The sequence below is a fragment of the Chiloscyllium plagiosum genome, chromosome 39 (genome assembly GCF_004010195.1).
Source record: "Chiloscyllium plagiosum isolate BGI_BamShark_2017 chromosome 39, ASM401019v2, whole genome shotgun sequence".
NCBI classification, from domain to species: domain Eukaryota; kingdom Metazoa; phylum Chordata; class Chondrichthyes; order Orectolobiformes; family Hemiscylliidae; genus Chiloscyllium; species Chiloscyllium plagiosum.
Genome location: NC_057748.1, coordinates 17,393,776 through 17,406,402, shown reverse-complemented (window position 1 = coordinate 17,406,402; position 12,627 = coordinate 17,393,776). Strand labels below are relative to the sequence as shown.

Here is a 12,627-nt window from a genome sequence, read left to right as displayed (position 1 = left end):
CCCACCCCCGGGCCCCCACCCCCGGGCCCCCGGCTCCCACCCCCGGGCTCCCGGCTCCCACGAACCTTTTCACGTTGCCATTCGATCCCTGCAACCGGCCGAAATCCACTTTACGGCAGCCGGTCGGGGGCCGGCGGGCGAATGCCACTTTACGGCAGAAGGTCAGGCCGTTAACTTTGCCGTTGGACTTTACCGCAGTTTGCGACAGCTCTCCCCTGGACAACCTGGAAGATGTCAGACCCCAGACAAGGAGGGAGGTGTCTGTCTGACAAATAAACAGAATCAGACAGGCTTTACACCAAAACAACTTAATTCAACAGCAACAGAATCTAAAACCAGCAAACCTTTTCCTTTCAAAGTTAAAAATCACACAACACCAGGGTATAGTCCAACAGGTTTAATTGGAAGCACACCAGCTTCGGAAGCACATTAGTTTCCAATTAAACCTGTTGGATTATAACCTGGTGTTGTGTGATTTTTAACTTTGTCACCCCAGTCCAACACCGGCATCTCCGAATCATTTTTATTTCTAAGTGATGTTTTTCATTTGGGTTGAACATTGAAAATGCAAAGTGGTTGAGCTGAGTGATCCCACAACCAGCGGGTCAGATCTGAGCTCGACAGCCCTCTCACATCCAGTCGTGAATGGTGGTGGATAAATTAAACAAGTCACTGCAGGAGGAAGCTCCACACACATCCCAATCCTCAATGATGGACAAGCTCAGTGTAGGCAGTGGTTAGCACTGCTGCCTCACAGCGCCAGGGTCCCAGGTTCGATTCCAGCCTCATGGCGACTGTCTGTGTGGAGTTTGCACATTCTCCCCGTGTCTGTGCGGGTTTCCTCTGGGTGCCCCGGTTTCCTCCCACAGTAACAGAGATGTGCAGGTGAATTGGCCATGGGAAATTGCCTGTAGTGTTAGGTGCATTAGTCAGGGGTAAATGTAAGGGAATGGATCTATCTGGGTTGCTCGCCGGAGGGTCGGTGTGGACTTGTTGGACCGAAGGGCCTGTTTCCAAACTGTGGAGCGAAAGCAGAGTTTTTGTGGGTGGCACAGTGGTTAGCATTGTTGCCTCACAGCGCCAGAGACCCGGGTTCAATTCCTGCCTCAGGCGACTGACTGTGTGGAGTTTGCACATTCTCCCCGTGTCTGCGTGGCTTTCCTCTGGGTGCTCCGGTTTCCTCCCACAGTCCAAAGAAGTGCAGGTTAGGTGAATTGGCCATGTTAAATTGCCCGTAGTGTTAGGTGAAGGGGTAAATGTAGGGAATGGGTCTGGGTGGGTTGCGCTTCGGTGGGTCGGTGTGGACTTGTTGGGCCGAAGGGCGTGTTTCCACACTGTAAGTAATCTAATCTCATAAGGCTGAAGCATTCACGACAATCTTCAGTCAGAAGTGCTGAGTGGATGATCCATCTCGGGCTCCTCCATTGGTCGCCAGCATTACAGACACCAGACTTCAGCCAATTCGATTCACTCCACCTGATATGAAGAGATGGTTGGAAGCACTAGCTATTGCAAAGAATGTGCACCCTGATAATATTGTGGCTGGAGACTTGTGCTCCAGAATTTGCTGCTCCCGGAGCCAAGTTGTCCGAGTACAGTTGTAACACCAGCATCTACCCAGCAATGTGGAAAATTGTCCAGATCTGTCCTGTACATAAAAAGCAGTACAAATCCAATCTGACCAACTACCATCCCATCATCATCAGTAAAGTGATGGAAGGTGTCACCAACAGAGCTATTAAGCAGCACCTGTTCAGCAATAACCTGCTCAGTGGCACCCAGTTTGGGTTCCGCCGGGGCCAGTCAGCTACTGACCTCATTACAGCCTTGGTTCAAACATGGACATAAGAGCTAAATTCCAGAGGGGAGGGGAGAGTGAGAGCCCTTGACAACAAAACCACATTAGTCTATGCGTGGCATCAAGGAGCCCTGGCAAAATGGAATCAATGAGAATCGGGGGCAAACTCTCCACTGGTTGGAAGCATACACGCACATAAGAAGATGGTTAAGATTGTTGGAGGTCAGTCATCTCAGCTCAAGGGTGTCTGTGCAGGAGTTCCTCAGGACAGTGTCCTCAGTCTAACCATCTTCAGCTGCTTCATCAATAACCTTTCATGCATTATAAAGTGAGAAGTGTTTGATCACACAGCATTGCCCTTTGGTGTAAAGGGCACTGCTTGTCACTGGCCACTCGGGTGTTTCTTTGCTTCCTGGTGGAAGAAATTGAATAAAGATTCGTACACCTTGTGTCTCTCACTGTGTCTCACACCTGCACACACACACACACAACATGGGTGCTGGGGAAAAAATAAGCACTACCGCAGTTAGGCGGGAGTGTGGGAGGGAAAAAATATAAAGTGAGAAGTGGGGTGTTCACTGATGATTGTCCAATGTTCAACACCATTTGCGACTCCTCAGATACTGAATCTGTCCATGTTAAAATGCAACAAGATCTGAACAAAATCCAGGCTTGGGCTGACAAAGTGACAAGTAACATTCACACCACAGAAATGCCAGACAATGACCATCTCCAATAAGATGCTATCTAACCATCGCCTTTTGACATTCAATGTTGACCATCCCTGAATCCCCCACTGTCAACATCCGGGGGGGTGCTACCATTAATTAATAAACTCAGCGAGATTTGCCTTATCAATCCAGTAACTACAAGAGCAGTTCAGAGGTTAGGAATACTGCAGCGAGTAACTTACCTCTTGACTCCACACAACCTGTCCACCAGGCCATAAGTCAGGAGTGTGATGGAATACTCCCCACTTGCCTGGGTAGGTGCAGCTGCACCAACACTCAAATAGCTTGACATCTTCCAGGACAAAGCTGCTTGCTTGGATCCACAAGAATTCATTCTGTTCTCCACTGACACTTAGTAGCAGCAGTCTGTACTATCTATGAGATGCACCACAGAAATTCAGCAAAGATCCTGAGACTGTACTTTCCAAACCCACAACTACTTCCATCTAGAAGGATAAGGGCAGCAGGTACATGGGAACACCACCCCCTGCAGGTTGCCCTCCAAACCACTCACCATCCTGTGTTTGAAATACATCCCTGTTCCTTCACTGTCACTGGATCAAAATTCTAGAATTCTCTCCCTAAGGGCATTGTGGGTCAACCCACAGCAGGTGGACTACTGTGGTTCAAGAAGGCAGCTCACCCCCATCTTCTCAAGGGCAACCAGTAAATGCTGACCCAGCCAGCAATAGCTATGTCCCATGAGAGAATGAAAAAAATTATTACAACAGTGAATCCCTAGCTCCGAGCATCACAGTGTGTGTGTCCACCAGCACTGCCCAGGGTGAAAGAAATAAGAGACACTGAGCGGGAGATGGTGTCCATATGATGGGATCATTGGAGAGGTTGGGGGAGGGGTTTGTGGGACAGAGTGCTGTCTAGATTGTGGGGCTCATTATCTTTACACATCACTTCCAGGAGATTCACAATTATTTCCAATTTGTAGTTTCAAAAATACAGGACAGGGGGCATTCCAGCAACTAACATCCCTGGATATGAGATCACTGAGGGGATAGCCTGGAAAAATCTAGGATTGTTGGACACCCTGGTTACACTATCTCTTGCTGTGGACTTGAGTCCTCTGCAGTAGAACCTGTCCACCACCAAGTCCTTCACCCCCTCCATGTCATAGCCCCTTCTCCCACCAACACCATCCCCTTCCCACCCAACCCCAGACTTGACCTATCACACTGCCTGAAGTCCGTGATTGGCTGAGAGCCACCCCGGCGCTATTCTGCCTCCCGTCACAGTTGCTGCACCAATCACAGGCTGGTTGTTTCTCATTGCTGATAGGTTCACTGGCAAGAGATGCAGCCTGTGATTGGACAAACAGCTCCTCGCTGATGCTGTCTCTCTCATGATGTGGGGGTATGCGTAGAGGAATGATTCCTCTGTGATTGGTCACTCCATGGTTGTATTTTCCTTATTGCTTTGGGGCTTGCGGAGGGGTTATTCTCCAGTTGTTCCCTCCCCCCCAGCCACCCCTCCCCATCTCATGTATTTTGAGCCTTTCCTCTCTCAACTGTAATCTCAACAGTTCTAAACAGGACAGGATCACTAGAACAGGTCTTTGCTAAGTTTAGGTTGAGTTGCTGTATATCTTACCCATTTCAGAATAATGCAGTTATAGTTCTGAAATAACTCCACAGAGGCCAGTATCCCATCCAAATCACCCTTTATTTACACATGAGTAGTCCTTGACTCCAATATCTCTGACAGTCCTGTTTCTATCTGTCAGCCAGGGCTCCCTGTTTGAGTCAGGTTAACAGCCCCAATCAGAGAACTCATATTCTATGAGGTCCACCAAGCTGATCTCATTACAATCATTGCAAAGCTCTTCCAAAGAGTCTGCCTTTGGAGGTCATGGCCCCTAGTGACTGGTCTCCAAGTGATGACAATGTCCATCTTCGTTTTATCTTGTCAAAGGAAAGTCGTATTTGACCAATTTATTGGAGTTGTTTGAGGAGGTGACACAAACAAGGTGGATATACTGCACTTAGATTTCCAGAAAGTATTTGATAAGGTGTTACATCACAGGTCATTGTACAGAATCAAGCTCATGGTGTGGTGGGTCGTATAGTTGCATGGATGGAAGACTGAGATTTGAGGAAGGGTCACCTGACCCTAAGTAGTAATTCTGATTGCTGTCCACAGATTGCTGAGCTTTTTCAGCAATTTCTGTATTTGAAATCATAGGATCCCTACAATGTGGAAGTAGGCCATTCAGTCCATCAAGTCTAAACTAACCCTCGAAAGAGCATTCCACCCTACCTCTGTAACCTTTTATTTCCCATGGCTAGCCAACCAAACCTCCACATCTCTGGACACCATGGGCAATTTGGCATGGCCAATCCATCTAACCTGCATATCTTTGGACTGTGGGAGGAAACTGGAGCACCCCAGGAAAAACCACGCAGACACAGGGAGAATGTGCAAACTCCACAGAAACAATTGCCCAAGGATAGAATTGAACCCAAGTCCCATGAGGCAACAGGGCTGACCACTGAGCCACCAGGCCGCTCCAGTTGTGTTTCTGATTTACAGCATCCACAGTTCTTTCGGTTTTTATTTGGATAGAAGACCGGCTGGCTAACAGAAAACCGAGAGTATAAATGATACTTTTATTGGTTGGGCAAGATGTAATGAGCACTGAGCTGAAAATGTGTTGCTGGAAAAGCGCAGCAGGTCAGGCAGCATCCAAGGAACAGGAGAATCGACGTTTTGGGCATAAGCCCTTCTTCCTGAAGAAGGGCTTATGCCCGAAACATCGATTCTCCTGTCCTTGGATGTGCCTGACCTGCTGCGTTTTTCCAGCAACACATTTTCAGCTCTGATCTCCAGCATCTGCAGTCCTCACTTTCTCCTCGAAGATGTAATGAGCAGTGTGACATAGAGATTGGTGCTGATACCTCAACTATTTACAAATTGTTTAAATGACTTGGGTGAAGGGGTAGGTGGTAAGTTTACCAAATTTGCTGATGACACAAAGATAAGTGGGAAAGTACAGTGTGAGGAGAGTATGAGTGGTGTGGGTGGCTCAGTGGTTGGCTGCCTCACAGCACCAAGGATCTGGGCTCGATTCCAGCCTTGGGTGACTATCTGTGTGGAGTTTGCACATTCTGCCTGCATCCGTGTGGGTTTTATTTTCAGAGTACTTCAGTTTCTTCCTGTAGTCCAAAGATGTGCAGGTTAGGGTGGATTGGCTATGCCAAATGCAGAGTCGAAAAGTGTCGTGCTGGAAAAGTACAGCAGGTCAGGCAGCAACCTGAGAGCCAATGTTTTGGACATAAACCCTTCGTCGGGATTGATGAAGAGTTTATACTCGAAACATCAATTCTCCTGCTCGTCGGACGCTGCCCGTGCTTTTCCAGTGCCACACTTTTTCAACTCTATGCTAAGTGCAGGGATGGGGTGGGGAATGGGATGGTCTTCAGAAGGTCACTGCTGACTTGATAGGCCAAATGGCCTCCATCTGTACTGCAGGGATCCTATGAGGAAGCTGTGGCGGGATATGGATAGGTTCAGTGAGGGGGCAAAGATTTGGTAAATTGAGTAAAATGTGAAATTGTCCATTTTGGCAAGAAGGTTTAAAAAGAAGCATTATTATCCAAATGGTGAGAGATCAGAGCTCAGGGGTACAGAACAGATCTGCATACCCTCATAGATGAATCACAGAAGGTTAGTATGCAGGTACAGCAAGTAATTAGGAAAGCTAGTAGAATGAGGGGAACTGAATACAAGTGTAGGGATGTTGCGGCTCGGTTACACAGGGCATAGGTGAGTCCAATATTGGATGCAGTTCAGAGAAGACTTGCTCGACTAATACTTAGGAAAGGAAAGGTTGTCTCGTGAGGGGGAGGGTGGACAGGCTAAGCTTCTTTCTGCTGGAGTTTAGAAGGACAAAAGGTGACTTGATTGACGGATATAAAACTCCTGGACGGGCTGAGAGGGTGAATGTGGAGAGGATGTTTCCTCTGAGGAGAGAAACTAAAACGACAGGTCATTGTTTAAAAAAAAATCCATTTAAAACAGAAATGTGGCCATTTTCTTTTTGAAAAGTTCATCCTGAAAAGCTGCTGGAAGCAGAATCTTGTCAAAGCAGGAGATAAATTTGTGTTAAGCAAAGGGGATGAAAGCTTATAGGGGGTAGGTGTGGATTGGCCGTCCCAATCAGATCAGCCACAATCTCATTGCCTGACAGAGCAGGTTTGAGGGGCCGAATGGCCTACGTCTGCACTTTGTTTGTACGTTCATTTGTTCTCACTTGCAAAGACAATGTCGTGACACCACAGCCATTTCCCTATACTAAAAGCTTTTGGGTTTAGAGCTGTCTTTTGATGGAAGTGACCAAGTCAGCACAGACATCATTCACTTAAGAGTTGAGTGTGTTGCTGATGGAGTGAGCATACACCAGGACTGTAGTGTTTGACTAAGTTAGTCAGATCGCAGATCCCTGTGCAGTGCTTGATTGCTTCACCCTGTGAGTGAGTAAAGTGATGGACACCTGACTAGGAGAAAATTCTAGAGAGGGAGAGACAAGATCAGAGAATTGTTAGGATCCAGGAGGGAATTCAGTCCGTCATTGCTCTTCAAACGAGTATTATTTGCATATGGCATGCTTTCCTTCATCAGACGGGGTATTGAGTACAAGAGTTGGCAGGTCATGTTACAAGAGTTGTATAAAAATTTGGTTCAGCCACATTTGGAATACATTTCTGGTCGCTACGTTACCAAAAGGACGTGGATGCTTTGGAGAGGGTGCAGAGGAGGTTCACCAGGATGTTTCCTGGAATGGAGGCCACTAGCTATGAAGAGAGGTTGAGCAGATTAGGATTATTTTCATTAGAAAGATGGAGGTTGGGAGGGGAGGGGGAGGACGGGACCTGATTGGGATCTACAAAATCATGAGAGGTGTAGACAGGGTGGATGGCAAGAAACGTTTTCCCAGAGATGGGGACTCAATTACTACGGGTCATGAGTTCATAGTAAAAGGGGAAAGGTTTAGGGGAGGTATACATGGAAAGTTCTTCACGCAGGTGGTGATGGGTGTGTTGCCAGCGGAAGTTTTAGGGGCAAGAATGATAGCGTCATTTAAGATGTATCTAGACAGATACATGAATGGGCAGGGAGTAAAGGGATACAGTTCCTTAGAAAATAGGTGGCAGGTTTAGATAGAGGATCTGGATTGGTGCAGGCTTGGAGGGCCTGTGCTGTAAGGTTCTTTGTCCTTTGTTCTTTATAGACTAGTACCAATCTCCTACCTTTTCTGATATCCCTGCACTACATCTCTATCTAAATAACCATTGAATGACCCTCTTGAATACCTCAATTGAACCTGCCTCCACACATTTCCGGACAGTGTATTCCAGACCCTAGCTACTCGCTGTGTGACAACATTTTTTAAACACATCACCCTTGTTTCATTTGCAGATAACTTTAAATCTGTGTCCTCTCATTCTTGTTCTCCTTGTGAGCAGGATCAGCTTGTCCCTATTATGACAAAGCTGCTCCATTAACAAGGTTACGGTGTCCCTGACTTCTTTTTTCAGAGAACTCGTAAAATACACAGACTCCAAAAGGTCTAAGTTGAAGGGTTTCAAAGCCAGTTTGATTACAGCTAACAGATATTACCTCAGGAAACAGGCTTTCAAGTTTTTGAAAACAAACACTTGTACCATAAAAGGAGAGTGGCCAGTTCTCCCAACTCAGCTTGTCTCTGGTTTGTTTTGGTTTATAGCAGTAGTGTTTTAAAGCTGCTGGACCCAAAGAAGCAGGTTTAGGCTGGTACGCTCTCTCTCTCTCTCTCTGACTTCTCTCCTGTAAGACCCTGTGTTTGATTTTTCCTTTCGTGCCAAGGGGCATTTATGGGGATTATTGCAAGTATTGGGAACAGCAACATTAAGTTGGGATTGTCTGTCGGCATTTTGGATAGGCTAAGTTATTCTGTATTCGTTTGTATTTCATTCCATAATCTGGTAAATAAATTCAATTTTGTTTAAAACTAAGAGGTTTGACCAGCTGCATCACTCCTGGAATATCCACTTTACACCTGCTTAAAACAATGAGCAAAGTTAGGGTCTGGGCTACCTTCTTGAAATGTTTGGAGAGTCCTGGCCTGGTCCATAACAGACTGGGGGCTCTTTGCAGGATTTGTTCTATAGTTCGGATTTGGGATTAGGGTTGCCAGAGTCAAAGGCAGCAAGTGGTAGGGCATTGAATTCGATTGGTTTAAACAGTGCTTGGGATAGCAATGTCTCTTCCAGTCACCGAGAGTTTCCTTGGGGTAGAAGAAATGGCTTTGGGGTTTTTTGCAAAAAGTGGTGAAGGCCAAGCTGCTGGAATTAGCAGACAGGCTGGAGCTGGAGCTGCCTCCCTCCGTGAGGAAAGGAGAGATAATTACAGCAGTAGCTCAGCATTTACATTTGCTGGAATTGCAAATGAAGCAACTTGAGTTAGAGGCGAAAGACAAGGAAAGGGCAACAGAAATGAAACAGTTTGAATTACAAATAAAAGCAGAGGAAAGAGAAGAAGAACAAATCGCTTTAACAGAACAAAAAGTGGAAGAGAGAGAGAAGAGAAAGAAAAGGAGAGAGAGGAAAGGAAGAAAGAGATGGAGTTTGAACTTCAGAAACTGGCACTAAGGCAGGAGTTCAAAAATTCACTTCTTGAAGTAATGAGAACTCGTGTGGAAGAGCAGAGAGTTAAAACCGCAAGATTAGCAGCTGAAATGGCTGATGGTTATAAATTGCTCCATAAATCAATATTTGGCTTCCAAAGTCAATTTCAATCCTTTAGGGATGGAACTTGGGGAAAAGAGGAATCCTCACGTGGAAAGGGAAAGATAGATCTCGGTGAAGATCAAAAGGATAACTTACCACAGGGTAAAAAGGAAATCCCTGAAGGGGAAAGAGAAGTTAAAAAGCTTTGCTGTTTTCACTGCAATTAAGTAGGCCACATGAAATCGCAGCGTTGGTGGGTTAGGAAGATCACTGAGAAGCCAGATGTGGAAAACAGGAAACGCCAGTGAATTTTGTTGGAGTGGTAACAGAAAGCACAATGGAGGTTAGAAAGCTACACCAGAATGTACAAGCTGGTCAGAGGTTGGTTACGGAGGGAGTGCCAGATCTTCTTAAACCACTTACCTGCAATCGTAAAGTTTACTCACATAGACTAGGAGCAGCAGGTAAAGTGGTTGCAATATTAAGAGTCACAGGATCCTCCCAATCTGTGATATGTACTTCTGAAGGACTACTGCCAGAAAAGGTGCCAGTAATTGGGATTCATGGTGCGACAAGAAGTGCTCAATTCTGTCAGGTAAGGTTAGAGTGTCCACAGAAGAGTGGAGAAGTCATGGCAGGAGTACTGGCAAATGCTCAGCTCCGGGAGTACAGTTTGTCCTTGCTAATGATACAGCTGGTACACAGGTAGGAGTGCTGCCTACTGTGGTTGAAAAGCCAGTGGAAACTCAGACAACTGAACTATTGAGGATGCATATCCAGGAATTTTTCCTGACTGTGTGGTAACGGGGTCACAAAGTCACCAGTTAAAACAGGAAAAACAGATCAAAGAGTATAGATAAGGAAGTTGAAGTGGAATTGATCAGATGGTTGATACAAACCAGGAGCAGATAGATGACAATGCAGACATATTTAGTTCAGAGAAATTAACTGAGTTACAGCAGAAAGGGGAACATTTAAAGCAATTGTATCAAAAGGCGTACACAGAAAAGGAGTCTGAATGTGTCCCTGAATGTTATTATCTTTAAAATGATTTCTTAATGAGGAAATGGACACCATCACATATTCAGGCAGATGAGAAATGGGCAGAAGGTCATCAAGTTGTATTACTAGTGGGTTACAGAAGGGAGGTGTTATGAGTTACCTCTAGGGGTCATTTAGGAGTGAGAAAAACTCAGGCTAAAATACAAAATCATTTTTACTGACCTGGATATAGTTGAATTTTGCCGGACATGTCGGGTAATTGGAAAACCACAGGCAGTAATAAAGCCCGCACCTTTAATCCCTATCCCTGCATTTGAGGAACCTTTTACAACAGTCGAAATTAGTTGCATAGGACCTCTACCTCAAACAAAAAGTGGTAACCAGTATTTGTTAACAATAATGGAAGTGTTGACTAGACTAGATTGTGCAATGTCATAGCTAAAAGGATTGTTGAGGAATTACTCAAATTTTTCACCGACAGAGATACAATCAGATCAAAGGTCAAACTTTACACCAAAATTATTCAAGGAAGTTATGGACAGCTTAGGAATAAAACAATTCAAATCTACTGTGTACCATCCAGAGTCGCAAAAGGTGGCATCAGACATTAAAGACCATGTTGAGGATTTATTGTCAGGACTATCCTGATGTTTGGGATAAGGGAATTCCATTTGTGCTTTTTGCGATCAGATCAATTTGGTTTTTTGCTTTTTGCACCAAATGCAGTCCATTTGGATTAGTTTTTGGCATGAAGTGAGAGGACCATTAAAATTGATTAAGGAGAAATTGACAAGTCAGAATTCAGAGACCACATGTTTGGACTATGTGTTAAAATTTTGAGAACAATTAAATAAAGTGGGGGAGTTGGCGAGACAGCATTTAGAAATATCACACAGCCTACAATGAAACAGGAAGCATACAAGAAATCAAAGACTCGCAACTTTGCTATTGGGGATAAGATGTTAGTGTTACTTCCAGTGATAGGTGAACCTTTAAAAGCAAGGTCCTTAACAAGTCAAAAAGAAATCGAGTGAGGTGAACTATTTGAGAAGGACTCCAGACAGGAAGAAATCTCACAGAGTGTGTCTTATGAATCTGCTCAAAAGGTATTTTGTCAGGGAAGGAAAGCCAAAGGAGACTGGGTTATTGGTTACAACACAGAGGGAAGATCCAGGTTCAGAGGATTGTGAATTGGACATTTCTCAAATTGAATTGAACAATGAGGAAGTTATCAAAAATTGGGATAAGTTATTGAGTTACCTTCCCGATGAAAATTGAAATGACCTGAATTATTACTATCACATGGGGAGATATGTAGGAATAAGTGAGAAGTACTAACCTAATTATGTGTAATGTAGGTATAGGAGATACTGTTCTGATTAAGCAACATCCTTATAGGCATAGCCTTCCAAAGTTGACACAGGTTCAAAAGGAGGTTGAACACATGCTCCAAGATGGCATAATCAAAGTGAATTACGGTGACTGGAGCTTACCCATAGTAAAGGTGCCAAAACCAAACGGTACCCAATGGTTATGTGCAGACTATCACAAAGTCAACGCCATTACAAAAGCTGATGCATATCCCATTCCGCGTTTGGAAGACTGTGTTGAAAAGGTAGGTCAAGCAACTTACATTTCTAAGTTGGACTTGCTCAGAGGATACTGGCTGGTACCTTTATCAGAAAGAGCAAAGGCAATTTCAACTTTCAAAACGCCTAATGGACTATATCGGTTTAAAGTCATGCCATTTGGTATGAAAAATGCACCAGCCACAGTTCAGAACTGACCAATAGGGTAATTGCTGGATTACCCAACTGTGCTGTATATATCGATGACCTGATAACTTTTAGTCAGACAGTGGAACCTCGATTATCTGAATACCAATTATCCAAAAATCGGATTATCCGAAGGAGATCTCAAGGTCCCAATAGAAACATTACATCAAAGATGTTTTTCCAACAGTGATCATGTCTTTTGTTTACAGTAATTAAACAGGCACCGTCTCCAAATGACTGACCTCCTGCCCTCTCTCTCTCCCCCCACACTCTCCCTGGAGTTCTACACAGGTGTGTACCTAAACCCCAAATTCCCCAGATAATCTCTTCAACATTGTCCTGTACAAGGTAAATGTGGAATCTGTCAAACGTTTGTGGTAAAAAGTGGTGTGTGTGGCTCTGTGTGTGTGTGTCTGTCTGTCTGTCTGTGTGTGTGGCTCTGTGTGAGTGCGTGTGTGTGTGTCTGTCTGTGTGTGTGTGTGGCGGTGTGTGTGTGTCTGTGTGTGTCTCTGTGCGCGTGTGTGTGTCTGTGTGTGTGTCTCTGTGTGTGTGTGGGTGTCTGTGTCTGTGTGTTGGGGGCGCGTCTGTCTGTGTATGTGTCT

The 12,627-nt window shown here is 45.0% G+C and overlaps 2 protein-coding genes across 2 annotated transcripts in view; both read right to left on the bottom strand.

Annotated features, from left to right (window-relative positions):
* Positions 1–187, bottom strand: part of polr3h (polymerase (RNA) III (DNA directed) polypeptide H) — a 20,208-nt gene extending 20,021 nt beyond the window's left edge. The window contains exon 1 of the mRNA XM_043679878.1: positions 66–187. The gene's annotated coding sequence lies outside the window, so the exon portion shown is untranslated. The remainder of the gene's footprint in view (positions 1–65) is intronic.
* The window catches only part of LOC122542026 (phosphomannomutase 1-like), a 33,425-nt gene that overhangs the window by 962 nt on the left and 19,836 nt on the right, over positions 1–12,627 (bottom strand). The window contains exon 6 of the mRNA XM_043679316.1: positions 6–265. Within this exon, the coding sequence (XP_043535251.1) occupies positions 6–265 (260 nt within the window). The remainder of the gene's footprint in view (positions 1–5; positions 266–12,627) is intronic.